The sequence below is a fragment of the Chironomus tepperi genome, unplaced genomic scaffold, assembly GCF_022539635.2.
Source record: "Chironomus tepperi strain 1889 unplaced genomic scaffold, CSIRO-AGI_Ctep_v1 contig_161, whole genome shotgun sequence".
NCBI lineage: Eukaryota > Metazoa > Arthropoda > Insecta > Diptera > Chironomidae > Chironomus > Chironomus tepperi.
Genome location: NW_027226283.1, coordinates 2098580 through 2118802, shown reverse-complemented (window position 1 = coordinate 2118802; position 20223 = coordinate 2098580). Strand labels below are relative to the sequence as shown.

At 26.5% G+C, this 20223-nt stretch overlaps 2 protein-coding genes across 2 annotated transcripts; one reads left to right on the top strand and one right to left on the bottom strand.

Moving 5' to 3' along the window:
- Positions 1-3709: 3709 nt before the first annotated feature.
- LOC139088078 (uncharacterized) lies at positions 3710-5894 on the bottom strand. The gene is made up of 4 exons (XM_070637113.1): positions 5738-5894; positions 5419-5511; positions 4341-4516; positions 3710-4273 (listed from the first exon to the last, which is right to left on the bottom strand). The coding sequence occupies exons 1-4, from the start codon at positions 5742-5744 to the stop codon at positions 3899-3901; spliced, it is 651 nt and encodes a 216-aa protein (XP_070493214.1). The 5' UTR covers positions 5745-5894; the 3' UTR covers positions 3710-3898.
- A 5975-nt stretch (positions 5895-11869) lies between these two features.
- On the top strand, positions 11870-19758 carry fng (Fringe glycosyltransferase). The gene is made up of 7 exons (XM_070637456.1): positions 11870-12494; positions 14921-15130; positions 15208-15256; positions 16623-16725; positions 18138-18276; positions 18538-18852; positions 18949-19758. The coding sequence occupies exons 1-7, from the start codon at positions 12288-12290 to the stop codon at positions 19090-19092; spliced, it is 1167 nt and encodes a 388-aa protein (XP_070493557.1). The 5' UTR covers positions 11870-12287; the 3' UTR covers positions 19093-19758.
- The last annotated feature ends 465 nt before the right edge of the window (positions 19759-20223 follow it).

Below are 20223 nucleotides of genomic sequence, written 5' to 3'. Positions count from 1 at the left end.
TGTAGAAAAATATATTTGAACATTTTATACAAACATATTCAAAAGTACTGAATATATGTGCGAGCAAATATTCGTGTCTATGAAAAGAAATATTTGGGAAGTAAATATATTATAAAATTATTCTCATTAGATGGCAATATGTTTTCGTATTTTTTTTTTTTTTTTTTTTGGAAATATACATCTGGAAGACTGCTTTATAATATAAAATGCTCATACTTGTTCATTTAATTTTTTTTATATTTTCTTCTTTTTGGAGTGTTTCTATCTGAGTAACAAAGAACTGAGAAATATAAAATATCTTTTTTTCTTTCAATCTTTATTACTTTTGATACAATTTCTTGTTTTCTACGTTTTCCACGTTATTCTTTGAGTCAAAGGACAGACAATTATGTTTTCAGATTTTAATACACTTTTATTTTGTTGTAAAGTAAAGGAATATTGTTCAAAAGTATATTAAATAATTATATCAGATTTTAGTTCCACATATAGAAAAATATTTTTAAGTTTAAGAATTAAAAAAAATATCAAATATGCATTGTAGAATCAAATCTTGAGATAATTTGAGAGTTTTTTAGGCTTTTAACGTTTTAACGATCAAGATTTTGATAATCAAAAATTGTAGAAAACACAGACACATCGAGTTATTTCAGTATCGATTAGTTTGGTATCATAAAATTATCTCTAAATACGATAATAAATGTTTTTTACATTTCAGTACAAGATGCAAATAACATTTTACTAAAATGTTCAAATTTCGAAAATCCTTTAAAAAATGCGCTGAAGTCGCTCGATAAGATCATGTCCTTTTTTAGTTCTTTTCCAAATTTTTTCATATTTTTTCCTTACTTCTAGACGTTTTAAGATCATATATGTATAATTTAATAAAAATATCAAATTGTCAATTGGTTTAGTCAACCAATAAAGACACACGAGAATGAATAAAATAAAAAATACAATTTTTTTTTTAAACTTACAAAAAATTGTTTCTTACATTTTTTTCCATAATATATAAAACATCTCTTAATTAGAATGCTATTTGTATTTTAATGTGATTCCTATAAAATCGGACGTTAGACATTATTTCTCAAAATAACGATAATTGAAAATATTCAACTTATTTCAAATCAATTAGAACTAACTTCAAATTTAATAAAAGTTGATATTATAACAACCTTCAAATACATATGAAGTACATATGATGCGTATCTAAGTTGTTCGACTCAAACACTTGACTTCAAATTACATAATTTTATTTGATTTTTCCTATTATTAGAACTTTTTAACAATAACAGATGTGACTTTATCTAGAATAATCAGAAATTTTATCCACTTGTACCTGTTTTTAGAAATTATGTTTAGGTTTTGAATGATATTTGCATGAGAAAATAGAAGAAAGAAGCGGCATGCAATGTCATGTACTAATAATGCTTGCATACTCAATTCAGACTCAATCTTAAATTACTATTTGTTATCAAATTGAAACTTTAATAATTTTTTTTGTAGTTTTTTACTTTTTTTGCACCGTTACCATGCATCCATCCTAATTTTATATAAAAAAAAAATAAATATTTGATTTTCAAGCGGTTTAAGTTTCTAACTTTATAATTTGTCATCGTCAGTGTCATCATTTGAATTTATCTCTCAAACACACAAAATGTTGTATACAATCCATCTCTTTTTTATTAATGCATCTTCGTGTGTTGAGTAGTAAAATCCGTGAATATATTTTTCAGTGAACTTTAACTTTCAGGTCTGTAATTGAAAGTTTTTGACTTTAAACAAAAACTTCAAAAATTCTATGTTCTCAAAAAGGAGCATATTAATATGAGTATCAAGCAGATTTTGAGATTCAATGTGAGATTCAATGTTAAAACTGAAAACTAATGAAAGTTACATTATATTACAAAACAAAAGAACACAGATTTTCAGTAAGTCACCGACGATTAAACGCCGAAATAACTAGGTAGTTTTCAACCCATTTGGCGAGAATAAGTATAAATTTAGATTTTTCCTAGTAGAATTTATATTTGTGTCAAAAAAATATTTTCTATTTAGATACAACGATTTGGAAGCCCACTTTTTGTTTTCGTCAAAATATGTACTTTTCAATGTGTTGTGTGCAAAATACATATAAATAGGAATAAATTTATTGTAGGTAGATACGATACACACTTCGCTCTGAAAAAAAAAAAATAAGAATAAAAAAATCAATCATAGGTATTGAATTATCAGATGATATTTATTTGAGAAATTTTCAGCAACAAGTAATAATATTCTATTTTGCGGATAAATAAGTGAGACAGTATCAATGCAAATCTTCATTGCTATCAGGGGATAAATTAATTATTTTGTAAGAAGGTAGAGTTTCAATAAAAATCTATTGTATTATCATAATCCTTAGGGCCTGATGAAAATATATTTTTGCATAATAAATAGACTTATAAAAATATTATTAGGTGGGGCTAAATTGATACTTTAATCCATGATATAAGGTAAAGTTTAAAGAGAAATGTAAACTTTATTTAATTTTATAATAATGAGCCGAATAAGAAATTGAGGTATTGAAAATTTAATTATTCTTTTATTAAGGTACTTATTAATAATTCTGTATTTTAAAAGCAAGATTAAAAAATATATTAAAATCCAGGGTGAACGAATAGAAAAACTGACAGTTATTTTTGTATGGTTTGCAAGAATTTGTACGGTTTTTAGCACCGGATATTTGAATAAAAAAAATAACGGTAGAAATATAAAATTTTTAATGCTAATTTTAATTGATATCTGCCAAATTAATCAAGGATATTAGCATTATTTCTGCAAGTCATCAACTAATTAACCGTAAAAATTTAATTAAATGTTTCAAACTCAAGGGGAAATCAATTTTTTGTGATAATTTCTAACAGGTTTTCAAAATTTAAATATAAGTGCTAAAAGCAGGACACTGCTAAAATTGATTTGCTAAAAGCAGGACACTTTCCGTTTACCCTGGATTAAAATATTTCATTTAAAAAAAAAAAAATAAAATAAATATATAAAGCATTTCATTTTCTTCAAAAATTAAATGACTCAATAAAATAAAATGGTTGTTTCCATACACAATTTTTTGTTCATAAGTCTCTAAATTGTTTTTCTAAAAGATCAATGACAAAGTAAATAAACATAACCAAAATTTTGTCAATTAAAATGAAAACTCAAACAATCAAATATCAATGATTTTTTTAATTAATTTAATGATTAAAAATAAAGAAATCTTATGAAATGTTATAAAATAATATGTCTTAGATTACTCAAACCATATTTTTCATTCATTTTAGCAGTTTCTGATAAAAAAGTAGAGTACAATTCACAAAATGAACATCACATTTATCTTACTTGTGTTTATTGATGTTCAATTCTGTTGACATGACATGACAAAGATATAGATAGAATATAAAATAATAAGAAATCATATTTTGTATTTAAAATTTTTTAGAGAATGAATTCCACGAGAATCAATTTTCCTTCCTTTAATTAATCAAGCAGGAACTTCATAATCTAATTTTAAATGCTTTTAAATTCCATTTTAGTTTTAGTCTCCATGAACTACAAAAACATAAATTCTTTGAAATTGTTAGTTAAATCATTTATTTTTATTTTGTCCTCGCAGCTCTTTTTTTATTACCTTTATTTCAACGCTTCTTCGCTTAAAAAATAAATAAAATAAAAAAGGTTATTTTTTTTACAAAATAGTGCATTTTATATAGGAGCTAAATTTGTGGTCATAATGGTCTTAATTTTATTTTTTGATGTATTTTTATATTTTAACTCGGTCTGATTCATGATGAGAAAGGAGATTAAATTAAACAGCGGAGAATGTGAGCATAAAATACAAAAATCCAATTTAAAGTGGCATAGTATTTTAAGGTAATCCTGCATTTGGAGCTAGAAGAAGGCTTGCACTTGTAACGGTGCCCGGATAACAAACTGCATCTTTAGCTAAAGAACATCTCATGTGTTTTGAGTCGAAAAGTAATCCTGTAGGACATCTGATTGGCTCTCCATAAGGTTCTCCATTATAGCAAATCATGAAATCTTCACAGAATCTCGTTGATGGTGCATTACCAGTTCCACCTTCTAATTTTCCACAGGTATTTACGTTATCACAAAGTGCTGCTTCTTCAACAACGCAACCTCCCTTTGATCGACTATAAGCTGTTCCTGGAGCACATTCTCTCTCTATTGGTATTCCATTAATACATTGTGTATATTTTTGGCAGAAATAAGGGTGTGCGATCTATAATATTGTATGAAATTTATCATTATTTATTTGGTATAAATCATTGTTTTTTGAATAATCTTACAGTCATAACTCCATGTTCTGGACATGGTTGGCATTTTACGTTAAATGGCCAGTCACAAATTGGACCAAATCGACCATTAGGGTTAAAAAGGAATGGTAATGGACATCTAGCTTCAAATGGTGAAAAATTAATGCATGAAAAATAAGCATCACAGCTAGAATAGTCATTTACAAATCCTAGAATTAGAAAAATAAAAATAATCAAATGTTGAATCAAAACCAATTTGAGTGCAGGTGAGTGTGAGATTAGAATTTTTATGTCTAATTTGTAGAAACAAATCTGAACAGAAATGTTCAAATGCACTTAAGAATCTTTCATTTTACAATATAGAATTTTTGAAAGCTTTTGAAATTTGAAACTTTCAAAAGTTATATTAAATTTTCAATAAATAATGCCATTTTTTAGACATTTTCTTAAAATATGTATTATTAGAGGGAGGATTTTAATTGATATAATATCAAGAAAAATCAAGGAGCGGTCGTATTTCTTTAAAACTTTGATGTTTGAATATTAAAAACTTTAACAAAAGCTGAGAAAATTTCTCATTTCTGCAATCATTGAAAAGTTTTAAAAAGCATTTTTGAAATTAGTAATCATGATACCAATCCATTTATATTTAAAACAGTCGAACCAGGAAAGTAAGGAAGTGTTTCGAACATTGTATCTGTGACAATCGATAAACTAACATAAATAAACTGTTAAATGACGAAAATTTTATGAAAATTAATGAAATTTTTTTAAAAAATAAAAGAAAAATTTTAAAATAATTTTTAAAAATTGACATTTAAAATGTAAAAATTACCTAAAAATTTCAATTTTCAATCCCGATCCCGACTTTTGAAATTTTCGGGATCCCTGAATTTTTTGGGATCCGGATATCCCGATTCCGATCCCGATAGCGAGAAAACATAATTTTCAAGTATTCCTTTCTTGTAACACTTCTTTTAACTTTCACTTGATTGTATGATTACGCAACAAAATATACTCTTCCCAACAAAATATTTTTAAACATTTCATCACTCACGTTATGTAAACAATTGATTTAATTATTTTTTGCATAACCGTTAGACAATATTACCTGTTCCTCCTGGCAAGTTAGCACAAGGATTTTGTGGTTGTTGTGCTAGGACTATATGTGTTGCACATATCAAACCCAATAATGTCACCAATGCTGTAACGAGATATGTTTCATTTAGATCACATTTCCATTTTTATCATATATTATAATATTTAGAAGAACTTTTGGTTCTGTTCTTTTTTTGATATAACCAAAAAGTTTAAGTTAATATTTTTTACTATTTTTGTTTTCGTTAGACACAAAATATATAGAGTAAAGAGTGAAATAAGGAAAAAAGAAAAATAGACTTTTTTACAATTTGTGACAAAGACAATCTCACATTTCATGTTTCCTCGCTTATTGTCTGAACACGTTTTCACTTTAATATTTTATTCCTTATGAAATATTATCAAAACACAACACTAAATTTATTTGAACTCTTTTTGCAGATGAAATTAAATTGAAAAGTCAAGCCAAGTTACTTCACGAAGATTCAGCAAATGACTGAATGAATAAAAAGTATGAAAACTTAATTTATAGAAAATCAAATTATGTCCAAAAGTTGTCATATCAGACACAAAATGTCAATTTATATTATGACAAAAGATAATGTAAAATGATCACTTACTTATTTATTGCTGATAATATAGAAAAAAAGTACGTATAAAATTCTTCGGAATTTATTTATTTGTGTGAACTTCCTACTTTAAAGTGTTTTAACAAAATGTACACAATTTTCTTTTCAATAATCAATTACATACTCATCAACGCATGTTGGGAAAGTTGATGGGAAGGAAGATTTAAAAATTAAAATCAGTACCCGATCGGCACATATTGAAATGTTGCCACTACGGCGCCAAATGGCGAAAACAACCAAATTTATCAAGTGGCGAAAACAAGCAACCTCGTCGTCCTGGTAGCCACATTTCAATATGTGCCGATCGGGGTAATGATAACATTCAAAACTTATTGATTTTATTTCTAGTTTCATAGTTACAGCTCATAAATCTTTAATTTACTTTTAAGCAAAATCTTTATCTTAATTTGAAAATTTTCTTGAAAATGTTTTCTTATTGATCTGACAAAACATTAAGATTCTCCCTCTTGACATCGATGAAAATATTTCCTTTCAATCAAATCATCATTCTATGTTATTGTATTTGGAAAAATGTATTTATGTGTAGAAAACATTGATTGATGGCTTTATGTGTGATTGCTTTAAATGAATGAACGTGAATCTGTGTCGAGAATGAAAGAGTCAACAAAAAAAGATGAACAGAGAAATCAAGAATTTTTCAAAATTTTATGATCTAAAGATTGAAGTATTATTAAAAGTTTATTTATGTCTCCTTTAAAGTAGAATCGATGCATTTTTCATATTCTCGAGTAATTTCGGGATTGTCCTAATTTTTGTTCACAATGTCGCTGTCCTGAATGTTTTAGATTTCCAATATTTAAAGACATTTTCGTGTTTAAAACAGAAAATTAAAATTATTTTTTGATACTTTCTAATTTTCTAGGGTTTTATTTAAATTCCGTTGATTATTCGATAAAAAATGAGGTCGAAAAAATAGATAACAAACGACATCAAATTCCTTTATTCATGGAAGTCTTATTTTAAAAAATCAAAGTATTATTGTTGTTTGAACTATATTTTAAGTTTAAAATTGAGATGATGATAAAAACACATTGTGTAATCTTACAAAAACTGCATTAAATTTTATGTAACGTTTTATTACAACAAGAGATAAGTATTATGAAATATTTATTAACTTTAAAGTTTGGAAAACAAATTTCTTAGTTTTACAATTCCACCATTAATATGGACAGGTCTTGGAATGACTTCACGTTTTGCTGCAGGTGAATCCTCACAAGGTGGATTTAAGTTGTAGGGATAATCACAGGAGGTCACATTAGAGTTCCAATGAAAACCAGAAGGACAAGTGTCAGATACCGGAATACCATTTTCACAGAAAAAATATTTATCACACGCTGATTCATCGTTTATAAATACATCTGAATCACAATTTGGACTTGGATTTCCACCTCCGCCATTACTACTTCCACCTTTTGAATATATAATTATTAATAATTTTTTATTTTTTAAATTTTCATTGATCTTTTTCTTACATGGTGCAATCGATGCAATTGTACAAACTCCAAAATTTCGGTTGAATACAGAGGGTGGTTTGCAACTGAAAATTGAGTCTCCTAGTACAGTTTCAGTACAGACTTGAAATTGTCTACATTCAGTATCATCAGCAACAGCAATCTAACAAATTATTTTTTTTTTCATCTCAATAATCAAAAAGTATATTCATTGTAATTACCCTTTTAACTGCTTGTGGAACTGTATTAGCAAAGCATAAAGCTTCACATGCAAAAGATCCATCACAAGCACCATTGTCGTTATTGAAATTAAAATTCGGGTCACATGATCCTTGATGAACAGATACTAAGTGGTTTGTTGCATTATAATTACACCATAAGTATTTTTCACAGCTGGATGGATCATCAGCAAATACATGTTCACCATTTCTTTTCGCTTGACTGCATAAATCTTGATTTTGTGCAAATGAACACACTACCAATGTCAGGAGGAAAAAATCTATTTTTTAAATATTTAAATATTTAAAATTTAGTTTAATAAATATTCAATAAAGTATAAAGTGAAAATTAAAATTAAAATCAGATTAATTGGTTTTATTATGAAAAAATTCTACCAAAGTTAGTCAAAGATTATGACTATTATAATAAAAAGATTTTAAAATTTCTCACTTTTCATTTTTTTTTCACTATTATATTTTAAAGAAAATACTGAAATGATTAGTCGATATTTCACTGGTATTTATAGTTACCAAATCTTATCATTTATCGGAAGCAACTATTTTAAACATAATGTAAAATCATAAAAATTCATAGTTATGTGCAAACACATTATTGAATGTAACTATAATTCAGTTTTGATAAGAAAAAAAATGAGATATCTAATTTGCTATCATACCAAAAAGTAAAAGAAAAACATAGAAAAAATATTTCTTTGTCTGATATCAATAAAGAACGATTAAAATTGAATCAAATATTAGTCAATCTGTCAACTAACTTCCGATTTGAAAAACGAATAAATAATAAATAAAATGAAAATTTCAAACAGTATTTTTATTGGTTAATTATTTGATTCTTAATGTTAGATTAAAAGTAAACATAGTTTAAAAAATATACGCATAAAAGACTCATTTTCAAGCACAGTTTAACCTATTCGTCAAGTTTTGAACCAGTGGCAACCTTTTCATGATACGACATAATTCACTTCTAGAAAAAAAAATTTGCGGCACACTATATCTAAAAAATAATGGCGCAATAAAATCAGTACCTTTGAATTCAAGGATAATTTTCATTTAATCTCATAAACTTTTAATTTTAGATCGAGAGCGAATGTTTATAGATCAAAAGTTACGCCTTGATAATTGTTAAATTTTTAAAGATTTTGCTATATGATAGCACATGGGTTGCCCAATACTAATAATTTTGTTAATTCGTCGTATTGCATATTATACAATTTTCATCGAATTTTAAATTGGATCTTTCAACCTTTATCTTCAATCTTTCTTTCGTTCTTAAAGTTAAAAAAAAATCATTTTATATGAAATGTATAAAATTTTTAACTTTAAAATAAAAAAAAAAATTGTTTTCCAATTATCTACTCAGTAGGAAAAATATGACTTCTTGACATTTTTATATAAATTTGTTTTTATTTATTTTATATTTTTTTGAAAAAGCTGATGTTTACATACAACAATAACAAAAATTATTTCGCTGAAATTCGGCTAAAGAAGTAATAGCAAACCTATTTAAAGTCAACGATAAGATGTAAAGCTAATATTTTTCCTAAGAAAATAAAATGTATTAATTAAATCTCCTTAAACTTGTCCCACATAATACATAATGAGAAGCTGATGAAAAAGAAATTTTGCATAATGGTAAAGACACAAGAAGATTTTCCATCAAGGTCGAAGTATTGTGTCTAGAACTACGTACAGATCGCAATTTGTATAAGTGAAAATTATGAGGGAAAAAACAAATTCATTCAAATAAAACTTTTTTACTAGTGATGTTGAAAACTTTTAATGCTAAAGTTTTCTTTTCACAGTACATTTTGTCTAACTTTTATTTCATTAAACGGCATTAAACATTAAATTTGCAAATAGGATAAAGTTTCTAAATGTGCTTGAGGCATTCTACATATTATGTGAGATTGAAATAAATTTATGTGAAAACTAATAATAATTTATATTTTTTTATTGCGAATTTGACTTTTTAATTTATAATGCAAAAAATTATTATTCAGATAATGGAAATGATTTGATGAAACAAAAATTATAAAATCATAATTCAACTCAAACTGTTCATTTGTTAAACATGAATGTACATTAATTGCGCTTTTAAATTTTAAATAAATTAAAACATGAAGAAATACCTAAATAGCTAAAAAAAATACCTGAAACTTTCTATATTGTCTTTTTTGCCTTACTTTTTTGAATAATTAGATTATAAACAGTTCAATCATTCTAAAATATTCTTTTAATTATATTTGCAATACTGACCGTTTATCATGGATTGTTTTAGTAAAGCTTTAGTTATATAATAATCAATCATTTTTCTGGTTAGAATAATTATATATTACCTAAGGCCTTGCCTATTGCAATGAACAAAATAGGAATTAAACCCAGTGAAATACGAAAACAAATAGACAGAGCTTGTGAAAGCATTTTTTTTTTTATTTTGCAGTCGTTTTTTTGTTTGAATAATGAAATTTTCAATAAATAATTGTAGGTAGAAAAATAATAGAAGTTTCTATTTAAAGTCTATGCCAGATGAGTTGGAAAATTTTTCGTCAAGAAGTTTTCCCCTTATTTTAGGAGTGTTTGAGCCTTAATAAAACACAAAACAGTCATTTTTAACAAATGAAAAATTGTATTAAATAAGCGATTTCTCTAAGTACAAAAGCGGTAGTATAAAATGATTTGATATACAAAAGTTGATTTAATCAACTTCTTCTTCTTTTAACAAATTTTCTTTGCCTATATTTTTTTAAATTATGATTTTAAAATTACTAAAAATATCTTAATATAACTCTAATGGTATGTGGGAAGTATAATTAAAATATTATGCCAAATAATCTGGCTTTTAAAATTTTTTTAGTTCTGAATTCCCTAAATGCAATTTGAAATAAATATTCAAAATTTGCGCAAAAATTTTGAAATTTGCAGAACCGTTAGAAAATTTGAATCCTAGAAAACCGTTATAGGAAAAATTTATTTTTATTGCATATTTTTTCCACAGTGACTATGGCCTACTGGATCTTGTGTTTTAGGTCTGGAAGTGACCTGAATATTACTGGATCTTGTTTTTAGGTCTGGAAGTGACTTTTTAATCAATTACTGATCGCTGGGACAAAAATGCGCTGAAGTCACTCGATAAGAACGAGTATTTTTGTAATTTTTTTGGTTTTTTATCGAAAATTTGAAAATTGTCATCTAGATCTTCATTTATCAAAAATGAGATAAAAATAAGGCCGAAAAAATGTTTTTGTTGATAGAAAATCATTCTAAGAGAAATTTTCTTATAAACTTTCACGAGTGACACAAACGGAGGCGGTTTCTATTTGGTATTAGTAAAAGAGCTTAAGAATTGTAATCGACTGTCCAAGCGCATGAATACAGTAAGTAATAAATAATATAATGGAGATATTTAGTATGATTAAATACTCTAATAAAAAATTGAAAATAATTATCAGTAATCATACATTTAAGAGAAACGAAGTCAATAATCAATTCATTTAAAGTTAAGAATAATTCCTTTAGGATTTCAATTTGTAACGAAATCTTATAATTTTAATGAAAGTTTAAATATCACAATAGAAACTTGGAGAATATTACGTATGAATTTTCGAATCATAAAAAGGTTTAACGAATTTTTTGAATTCAAAAGAATCGTTCACTAAGTTTCACATTTTGTTCCCCTTAAATTTTATAATTTTATAAATCGTTACATCTTTCAAATTCGATTTTTATTAAATTACATTATTTAACTTGTTTAAAACAAGTTGTTTTCATTTCGATTTTTGATCTTTTTGCCTTAAAACAGAATGATTTTGCTAAAGAAAATCAGTATAATTAAAAAAGTACAAGATGAAAACAAATAAAAGAGCGAAAATTCTGAAGCATAAATTAGTTTAATAATGTTGAATGAATATACGAAAAATACATCATCATAGAATTGTCTATACACTGAGCATCTTTACTACATCTTTACTAAAGGAATAAGGGAGAAGAAGAGATAGCGAAAATCATTTAATTCGAGAGCAAGAACAGCAGCAGAAAAAGGCAATAAAGAGCGACGAAAACAACAAGCAGATTGCTTTATGTATACACATAATATTCATTTATATTCTCATTCGTGTGTTGATCGTAGTTCGCGTCACTTGTGTTTAGTGCCTCGTTCTGTGAATAATAATAAAGCAAAATCGATCATAAAAAAATATTATAATTCTTATTCTCTTAGATGTTCATTTATAATAATAATTTTATATACTCTGATGCAAAAAATTCAAAACAGTTTGTTTTGTATATCCAAAGGAATTTTTTTTTATTAAATTTATGATAATGCATCATTATTCGCTGCGAGTTTGAAAGTGTGCTCAAACGTAACTCGATTAAAAAGAGCGAAAGCAAAAGCAGCAACAAAGAAAAAGATTTTTTGTTAAATGCAAATTAGCCTCAAGCGGTCTGCAACAGATCACCAACTTATTTCATTTACAATGAAGAAAAATGAGTTGAATATAGAGAACAAATTGTGTTAAAGCCTTTTTTTGTGGACGAAACAAAAATATGCTAAAAACTTTTATTTATATGAAAAACTATAGACGAATCATGATGGCTTTTGCAATATTTCTTATGTACATATCAATGTATTTTATTCATAATGCCTATGGCTCGCTATGCATAATTAAAAACAGTGAAGATAATAAAAGCAATGTCGGAGACATTGAAACAGCATCAAGACTTTATAAAGTCAACAATACAAACCTGTTTGCCGTAAGTAATGCACAATTTGGTTTTGCTTTGCTCATTTTTTGAAGTGCTCTCTTAACTTTTATGTTATTGCACAACTATGCAATTTTTTGCTATGTTGACTTCTACATGACTGCTGTGTATGAAATTAGAAAAACCTTGTTTTCTAGCTTTACTATTTCATATGAATTGAGAAACACATTTTTTTGTACATTTTTTTTTTTGAAATATAACATTTTATTATATATTATATGTGAATTCATATCAAAGTGCTGGAATCAGTTTGATTCAGTTCTTTTTACCCAAAGAAAAAAGAAAAATTTTATTTTATTATTATTATGCTCCATGTCTTATAGCCAATTCCAGTTTTCAAGATCAAATAATCTTGATACATGACTTACTTACTATTTGACTCACCTATAACTATAAGTAATCGCTTGTAACGAAATGTAGAAAGGTGTGTTAGAAATTTTTATAAAATTATCAATCTCGTTATACGTGCGGAAAGGCAAAAGTCAAAATATTGTACAACCTAGCGAAACCTTCTTGATTTTTAGCAGAGTTGTAGCATACAATGTTTTGACTAGGTTAATCTGTGATGTTTACATACTTTTTATTGAAATGGCAAATTAACTCTGCCTCTAAGCTTTATAGGAAAACATTAGAGTTAGAAAATATTTGATTGCAATCATGATAAATTGGAATTTTCAATCAAACCTCGCCTTGCCTTATTTTTATATATCGCAATCATTGATCAAATTTTTGGCAAAATCTGTAACGGTTAGAGTTTAGAAAAAATATGATTCATTGCTAATACAGATTTAATATAAATCAAATATATTTTTTAAGAAGATGAATATTTACTGGAACATCAGACTTAAAGAGATTAAAATAATCTTTTAACATGGAATATTAACTGTAAGAAGATTTCCATTTTTGTTCCCTAAATAATATTTTGGATAATAATTTAAAGATTTTGTAGAAACAAATTTTTCTTTGTGAATTTTTATGAGTGCATAAAATTATCATTAATTTTCAAGAATTTTGTCATATAAACAGCAGTAAATTTATATAAATACAAGAGCAGGTTTAGCTAAAATTCGCAGACAATGGGAGTTTGAATTTGTGATGAGCAATTTTTTATCATCTTTGTGATTATAGCCATAACCATTAATGCATTATTAAAACTTGTATTCTTAACATTTTCAAAAATTCTCAGCTAGGAATAATCATGAAATTAGAATGTTAAATTTTTTTTATATTCAACGATAGCAACATTTCATTTTAATTACTTCAACTTAATTATTGACTTATTAAAGAACCTAACTTAATAGATGCTAATCAAAGGTAGTTTTTAAAAAATAGTTAAAATAGTTTTAAAAAAATAGAAAAGAAATTTGTACTGATTTAAAGTATTGGTTGGCACAATACATGTTATGAAATTGAAAAACATCAAATTAATTTTCAAAAAAAGATTAAGGTAAAAAATTTTTTTGGCAGCAAAGTTAAATATGTAAAGGAAATGCCTGATATAAGAAAATGTAGCGCACATTTTGCCATGTAATGGTCATCAAATTATGTATTATTTTCTTTGAATTTCAAGAATAAAAAAATAAGTATTCATATTTGTTTCCTAAAGTCATGTTTATAAATTACCAACAAGTTTATTAACAATTTTCATTGTCTTCATATCTTGATTGTTCATCACCACCTAGGATTACTATTTTCAACTTTGCACATTCATTTTAAACAAAAAAATGAATACATAAAAATGTTAATAAAATTCCGATTAATAAATCGTGAAACTAATTTTTCATTTCTTCCTTTCCTTCATCTATTATTATTGGTTAATAAAGGCATTTTTTGCCGTAACAATTTGATCGATATGATCGACATGAACTTTACAAATGATGAAGAAGAATAAGAGTTAAATATTAAACTAAATCAAATGAAGAACATCTCTAATTTCTTACTTATTTTATATTGTAAATTGATCGTCTCATCGAATGAAAACAAATGAAATCATTTAAATATTTGTCTTGTCTGCTTGTTTAATATAAGCAAGACTAAACGAGGAAAGCATAAAAAGAAGAGTATATAGAAATTAAAATCGAGTATAAAACTGACAATGATGACAAGAAAATCGTGAAATTGTGTTTCAAGTGTTTCAAGTCTCAAACCATTATTGGCAATTTCCGGCCAATGGCTTTAACTCAATTTGTTAATATGTACACATATTCAATGAAACGAATTAAGTTGAGAGCAGAAATGAGCGAGATACAGAGAATAAAAATCAATAAGAAGAAATCCGAAAGTCAAATGCAACGATATATTTATGTAAAATGATATCATAAACGTTTTAAATAATTTTTCATCATCGTGTCAACTTAAATGAACGTATTTTATTTTTTATATTCTTTTTCTTATACATTTATATTTTTTTGAAAAAGGATCTTCTTATAAACACGACACAAACGCAAAATCTAAGATTGGAGCAGTCTGAAGAGTCATCAAAAGATTATACAAATACTCATGGCACGGAATGGACTAGTAATATTGATTTAGATGACATTTTTATCAGCGTAAAAACGACAAAAAAATATCATAATACCCGACTGAAGCTTATTGTAGAAACGTGGTTTCAACTGGCGAGAGATCAAGTAAGCAATTAACACATTGTGGCATATATTTCTATAAATAACATACCATATTCATCCACATTTCTCTTTTTGCAAAGATTTGGTTTTTTACTGATGACGATGATCATGTTTATCAAAATTTAACCAGTAAGTAATTTGATATTTGTTTATAACTTTCTACCCGCAACCAATTGCTTCTTTCTCATCATCTCAAATCTCCACAATTGCATGAAAAATACAAAATAAAATATTATCAAAGCAGAGTTGGTTTGTTAACTAAAATTCATAGTAAAAGCTTCAAAAACAATTTTATTTTGCAAAATATTAAATATTAAATATATATTTTGCAAGTACTTGCTTTGTATATTTTTTTAAACACACAAATTGGTTATTTATCAAATAAGTGAAAAGTAAATAGTTACCAAAATACCACAAAATATTACTGAAAAGTGCATTACTGAATGTTTCCTTTTTTATTCTCGTTGCTCTTCTTACTATTTTCTTATTTTAAAACTGCATATTCTTCATTCATTCAAATTTTTCAAATCAATAAGACAAACCGCAAAGACAATCTATCGTAAAATGATTATGTTCTTCTTTCTTTCCAACATTTCCACTGACTTGTTCAAGAGGTCCAAATTAAAATGGATTTTATTTCGGTTTATTTTGCTTTCATCGGCTTGATATTCCTTTAAATTTTTATAAACATTTTTACTTTGTTATAAGCAAAAAAACATACGGAATTGATAAAAAAAATTGACATCTACAAACATTCTCATTAGTGCATAACTCAGGTGGAAGAAGGAATTTTTGTCTCATTAGACAGATACCATCCACAATAGCTCATTAAAATCGCTATCGATTCGGGATTCTTACAAATATTCATGCAGGCTTTGTTGCTGAATGAAAAAAGGAAGAGATCTCGAAAGAGAATAACATAAAATGTTATAAAAACGAAACATAATAATATTTAGATCTTCTTTGTCTTTTTTTCTTCACAAAAATCTGAAACAGTTTTCTTTTTCATTCCTTGCTCACTTTGGACAAGAAACAAAAATCCACAAATATTTTTGTTAAACTCCACACTGCAATATATCTCTGTTTTCTTCTTATTTTGTAGTGTTTTTTTTCGGTTGCAGTGCTACGTGTTGAATTTAGAGTGAATTTATTTCTATCACAAACAACAGATCACAGAAGAAAATCCGGCAAATTATTTACGATGTCTAAAAAAAGATGCAAAATAAAAAACAATTGGTTTATTTTTTGATCATTAAAATATTTTGTTCCATGTCTTGCTTTGAAAACATATATCTTTCAAAGATTTTTTTTTTTCATCATTCTGCCTTTTTTCATGAAATGAGTCGTGAAGTCTAAATTTGATTCAATCGATTCTTAAAGAATTTTCTAATGATGAAGGGTAGCGAATAGGATATAAAATTGGATTAGACTCGCCCTATATGAATGCTATCAACAATTGATTATAATGCGAAATATATCTTGTTCTTTTAAACAGATAACCACATGGTGCAAACAAAATGTGGCCAGGGTCACTACAGGAAAAGCCTTTGTTGTAAAATGAATAAAGAATTTGATTTCTTTCTTAGCACGTCAAAAAAGTGAGTAAATTATTATTTTAAATTTTCAGATTTAGATTCTATGTAAAAATAATGAACATTTGTAATGGATTATTAGACAATGTTGATTTAATTCAATAATATTGAAAATACTAATCAAATGACGACACTTTTTATAAATAATTAGAGAAAAACATAACACTAAGAAAAAAGAACAAACAGTCGGGTGGCTAGCAAAGTGAGCATAAGCCATTATTATTAACATGTAATTACCAAAGATTTAAGATCATTCATCAAGGCAGAAATAATTGAATAAGAATTGTGTGGTAACACCATAGGTAGTCTATAAATTAAGACATCCAGTCTAACTAGCTATCCTACATCTCTCATCAACAACAGCTTAGATTATTATAATGTGAGAAAATGTACAATAGGAATGAAGAATTTAAGTACCATGGTCGTATGAAAAGATGCACGATGTTTAACTAGACATTTTCATTCTTCAAGATATATTTTTGGAACTAATTATTTTCGATTACGAGTCGAAAAATTGACTATTACCACTATTAACTGCCAATTTAAAGAATTATATGGAATAAAAAAAAACGAATAGAATAAGAAAAGGTGTGAAGAAGAATTTTTTTTATTTCACGTTACATTCAGATTAGGGCATAAAAGAATCAGTATAATGGGAACATGAACAAGAGAGAAGAAATATTCTCGTACTTGTACTTGTACATTTTCCTACCAAATATAAAATAAAATAAAAGTCATCGTTGTGAATGAGTTCAAGCAATGTGCGGCAATTCGTTGCTGCTGTTGATTCTGCCGAATATAACAATAAAGCATCCAACATAATTAGCTTAAATAATACTTTCATTTTTTTTAAGACTTCTTTCATTCTATTCATTACTGATAGAATGGTATTTTCTTGAATCAACGATTTTTTACTTTTCGTACATATTGAGTATCGATATAAACTCACAAGCGCTCAGATGTTCTAATCAATGTGTTACTAACACTTAAATTTCTCGCTTCTTTTTAGACAGTATGAATAAAAAAGTTTTGACTCTTTTGTTGGTTGATGAGATTGATGAAATAATTATTGACGGACAGAAATTTTAAAAAGATTTTACTTACGCCTAATTTAGTTTTGCTTAAGTGAGAGTTAAACATTTATTTATATAATAAGATATAAAACTAGACTTTAATTCGGTGTTTAGCGGGATTATAATTATATTCTGTAAGGAGCACATTAGGCTATATCTTCTAAATAGTTTAGCTAATATAAAATCCAATTGAGATGATTAGCAACAGAATAAACATTTTTTTTAAATGACTGTCAAAATTAGCAATAGTTAATGACACGTTAATGGTTTTTAATTTCACGTTCTTGTCTTTAACTTTCATTGTTCTTTGGATTTTATTTATTTTTTTTTCATTCTAATCTTCAGATTTTGGTGTCACTTTGATGATGACAACTATGTAAATATACCGACATTAGTCAAAGTATTAAATGATTATCACGCCTATCACGAATGGTACCTAGGCAAACCTAGCATTTCTTCACCTATAGAAATGTATATGAATGCGGTAAGTTTCTAATCTTGAAGTATTCATGCATGATCGTCTATTCGTAACAATAATTAATCTAATTCCAATAGTAAATCGTTGAAAGTGACCGTAACGGAAAGGTAGAGAGAGAATAAAATAAAAGATTAATGATATTGGCAAAAAATTGTTGTTGTTACTGTTTCACGTTTATAGCAAATGATTGACTTTGTCCAACAAAAAAATGTAGTTAAAATAAAATAAAAACTATTTGTCTTTTTTATACTTCATTTTTCAAATTAGGCGATAATGAGCTTAGAGCGAAATAAAAGTCATCTCAAAGATGAATTGAAGAAACGCGAAAATGAGAAAATTAAATTTTGGTTTGCAACTGGTGGTGCCGGATTCTGCATAAGTCGTGCATTAGCAATAAAAATGATGCCCTTAGCTAACAATGGAAAATTTGTTGCAATTGGTGATAAGATTCGTTTTCCTGATGATGTAACCTTAGGATTTATTGTTGAATATTTGTTAAAAGTTCCTTTAACTGTGGTTGATCCATTTCATTCGCATTTAGAACGGATGGACCACATTGAAATTGAAGATTTTCGTGATCAGGTAATGATCATTAAAAGTGTTTATACTTATTACTTATTGAGTAAATTTGTAGCTAATTATCTTATTTTCTCTTCTTTATTCTTCTTTTCTTGACAGATCTCATTCAGCTATGCGCACATAAAAGATGACTGGAATATCGTAAAAGTCGATAGATTTGATACAACGAAAGATCCATACCGATTTTATTCACTCCATTGTTACCTATTCCCACACTTTGATATTTGCAAAAATGGTCAATAGTCTATCAATCTCTTGTTGTTTTTTATGAAGTTTTTTGTGTATGTTTTGCCATTAAAGATGAATTTATATTTTCAATATTATTATTATTATTAATAATGATGTATTATCTGTGATCAAAAAAACAGTACTATGAATAACATATTACTGAAATTTCCTCACTAATAAGTAAGTAACATAAATTAGTATTAAGTTTTTGCAAATAAATTATATAAGAAATTAAAATTAGGAACCTGATTCTAGAATTTAATACCATGTAATACTCATTTATTTTTTTAATTTTTAAGAAATAAACTATTTGTAACAGTACAGCATTTGAACATTTTAAAAGTATATATTATGATTTAAATTTCTTTAAAAACCATTTTTTAAAGATTCTTTGAAATATATTGATTTTACTCATAAAATGTTCATTAGTGAATCAAATTTGATCAAAATTTTCAAAAATAAAAAATGGACTTCCTTAGTGAAATTAAGATTTACAATTTATAAATCCATACATGCATATTGCTGATTAGTTAGACTAAAAAAAATAAATAAAAGCTGTAGATACTGAAATAAAAAAAAAACATAACTCACGCTTTATTTTATCGCAAAGTTGTGTCAACTTATATCTGTGATTGTAAATTACGATACAGACTAATAAGCAAAAATTAAAAATGAGGAATAGCCAATAAAAAATTGCTTTTGAAGTTAAAAAAAAAAAGATTTTATGATTTGGGTTTTCTTCATTTCCATCTTATTCCAGATCCAAATCATATTTATTTGTTTTATGTCGTGCGGTGAAACAATTTTTTTGTTAGGCCTGTTCTTACTTTTTTTAAACTTCGCATACATTCATATATGCTGATTAATTCAGTGTGGTTTAGTGTCAAAAAATCATTCAATTTAAAATGGTCGAGTTTGACTTAATCTTTGACAAAAAATAATGTCTTTCCATTTCAAGTCTTTTCGACTCAACAGCAAGGTTGAGTTGAGTGCACACATATTTTAGCGCATTTATCGGATTTACTCAATTAATAAGTATAAAATGAATGTTTTTATTTTTAATCGATTTCTTTAAAGCTTCATATTCCAGACGACGAATCAGTAAAATTTGTTGAGGGTTTTTAGTTTGCTAAAAATCTTAACGAC

Coding starts and splice junctions, on each gene's coding strand:
- fng (XM_070637456.1), top strand. CDS start 12,288: ATGCTAAAAACTTTTATTTATATGAAAAACTATAGACGAATCATGATG. Junction 15,131..15,207: donor TTCAACTGGCGAGAGATCAA/GTAAGCAATTAA, acceptor CTTTTTGCAAAG/ATTTGGTTTTTTACTGATGA. Junction 18,277..18,537: donor TAGAAATGTATATGAATGCG/GTAAGTTTCTAA, acceptor TTTTCAAATTAG/GCGATAATGAGCTTAGAGCG.
- LOC139088078 (XM_070637113.1), bottom strand. Junction 4,517..5,418: donor TAACTTGCCAGGAGGAACAG/GTAATATTGTCT, acceptor TTCTAATTCTAG/GATTTGTAAATGACTATTCT. Junction 4,274..4,340: donor CAGAACATGGAGTTATGACT/GTAAGATTATTC, acceptor ACAATATTATAG/ATCGCACACCCTTATTTCTG.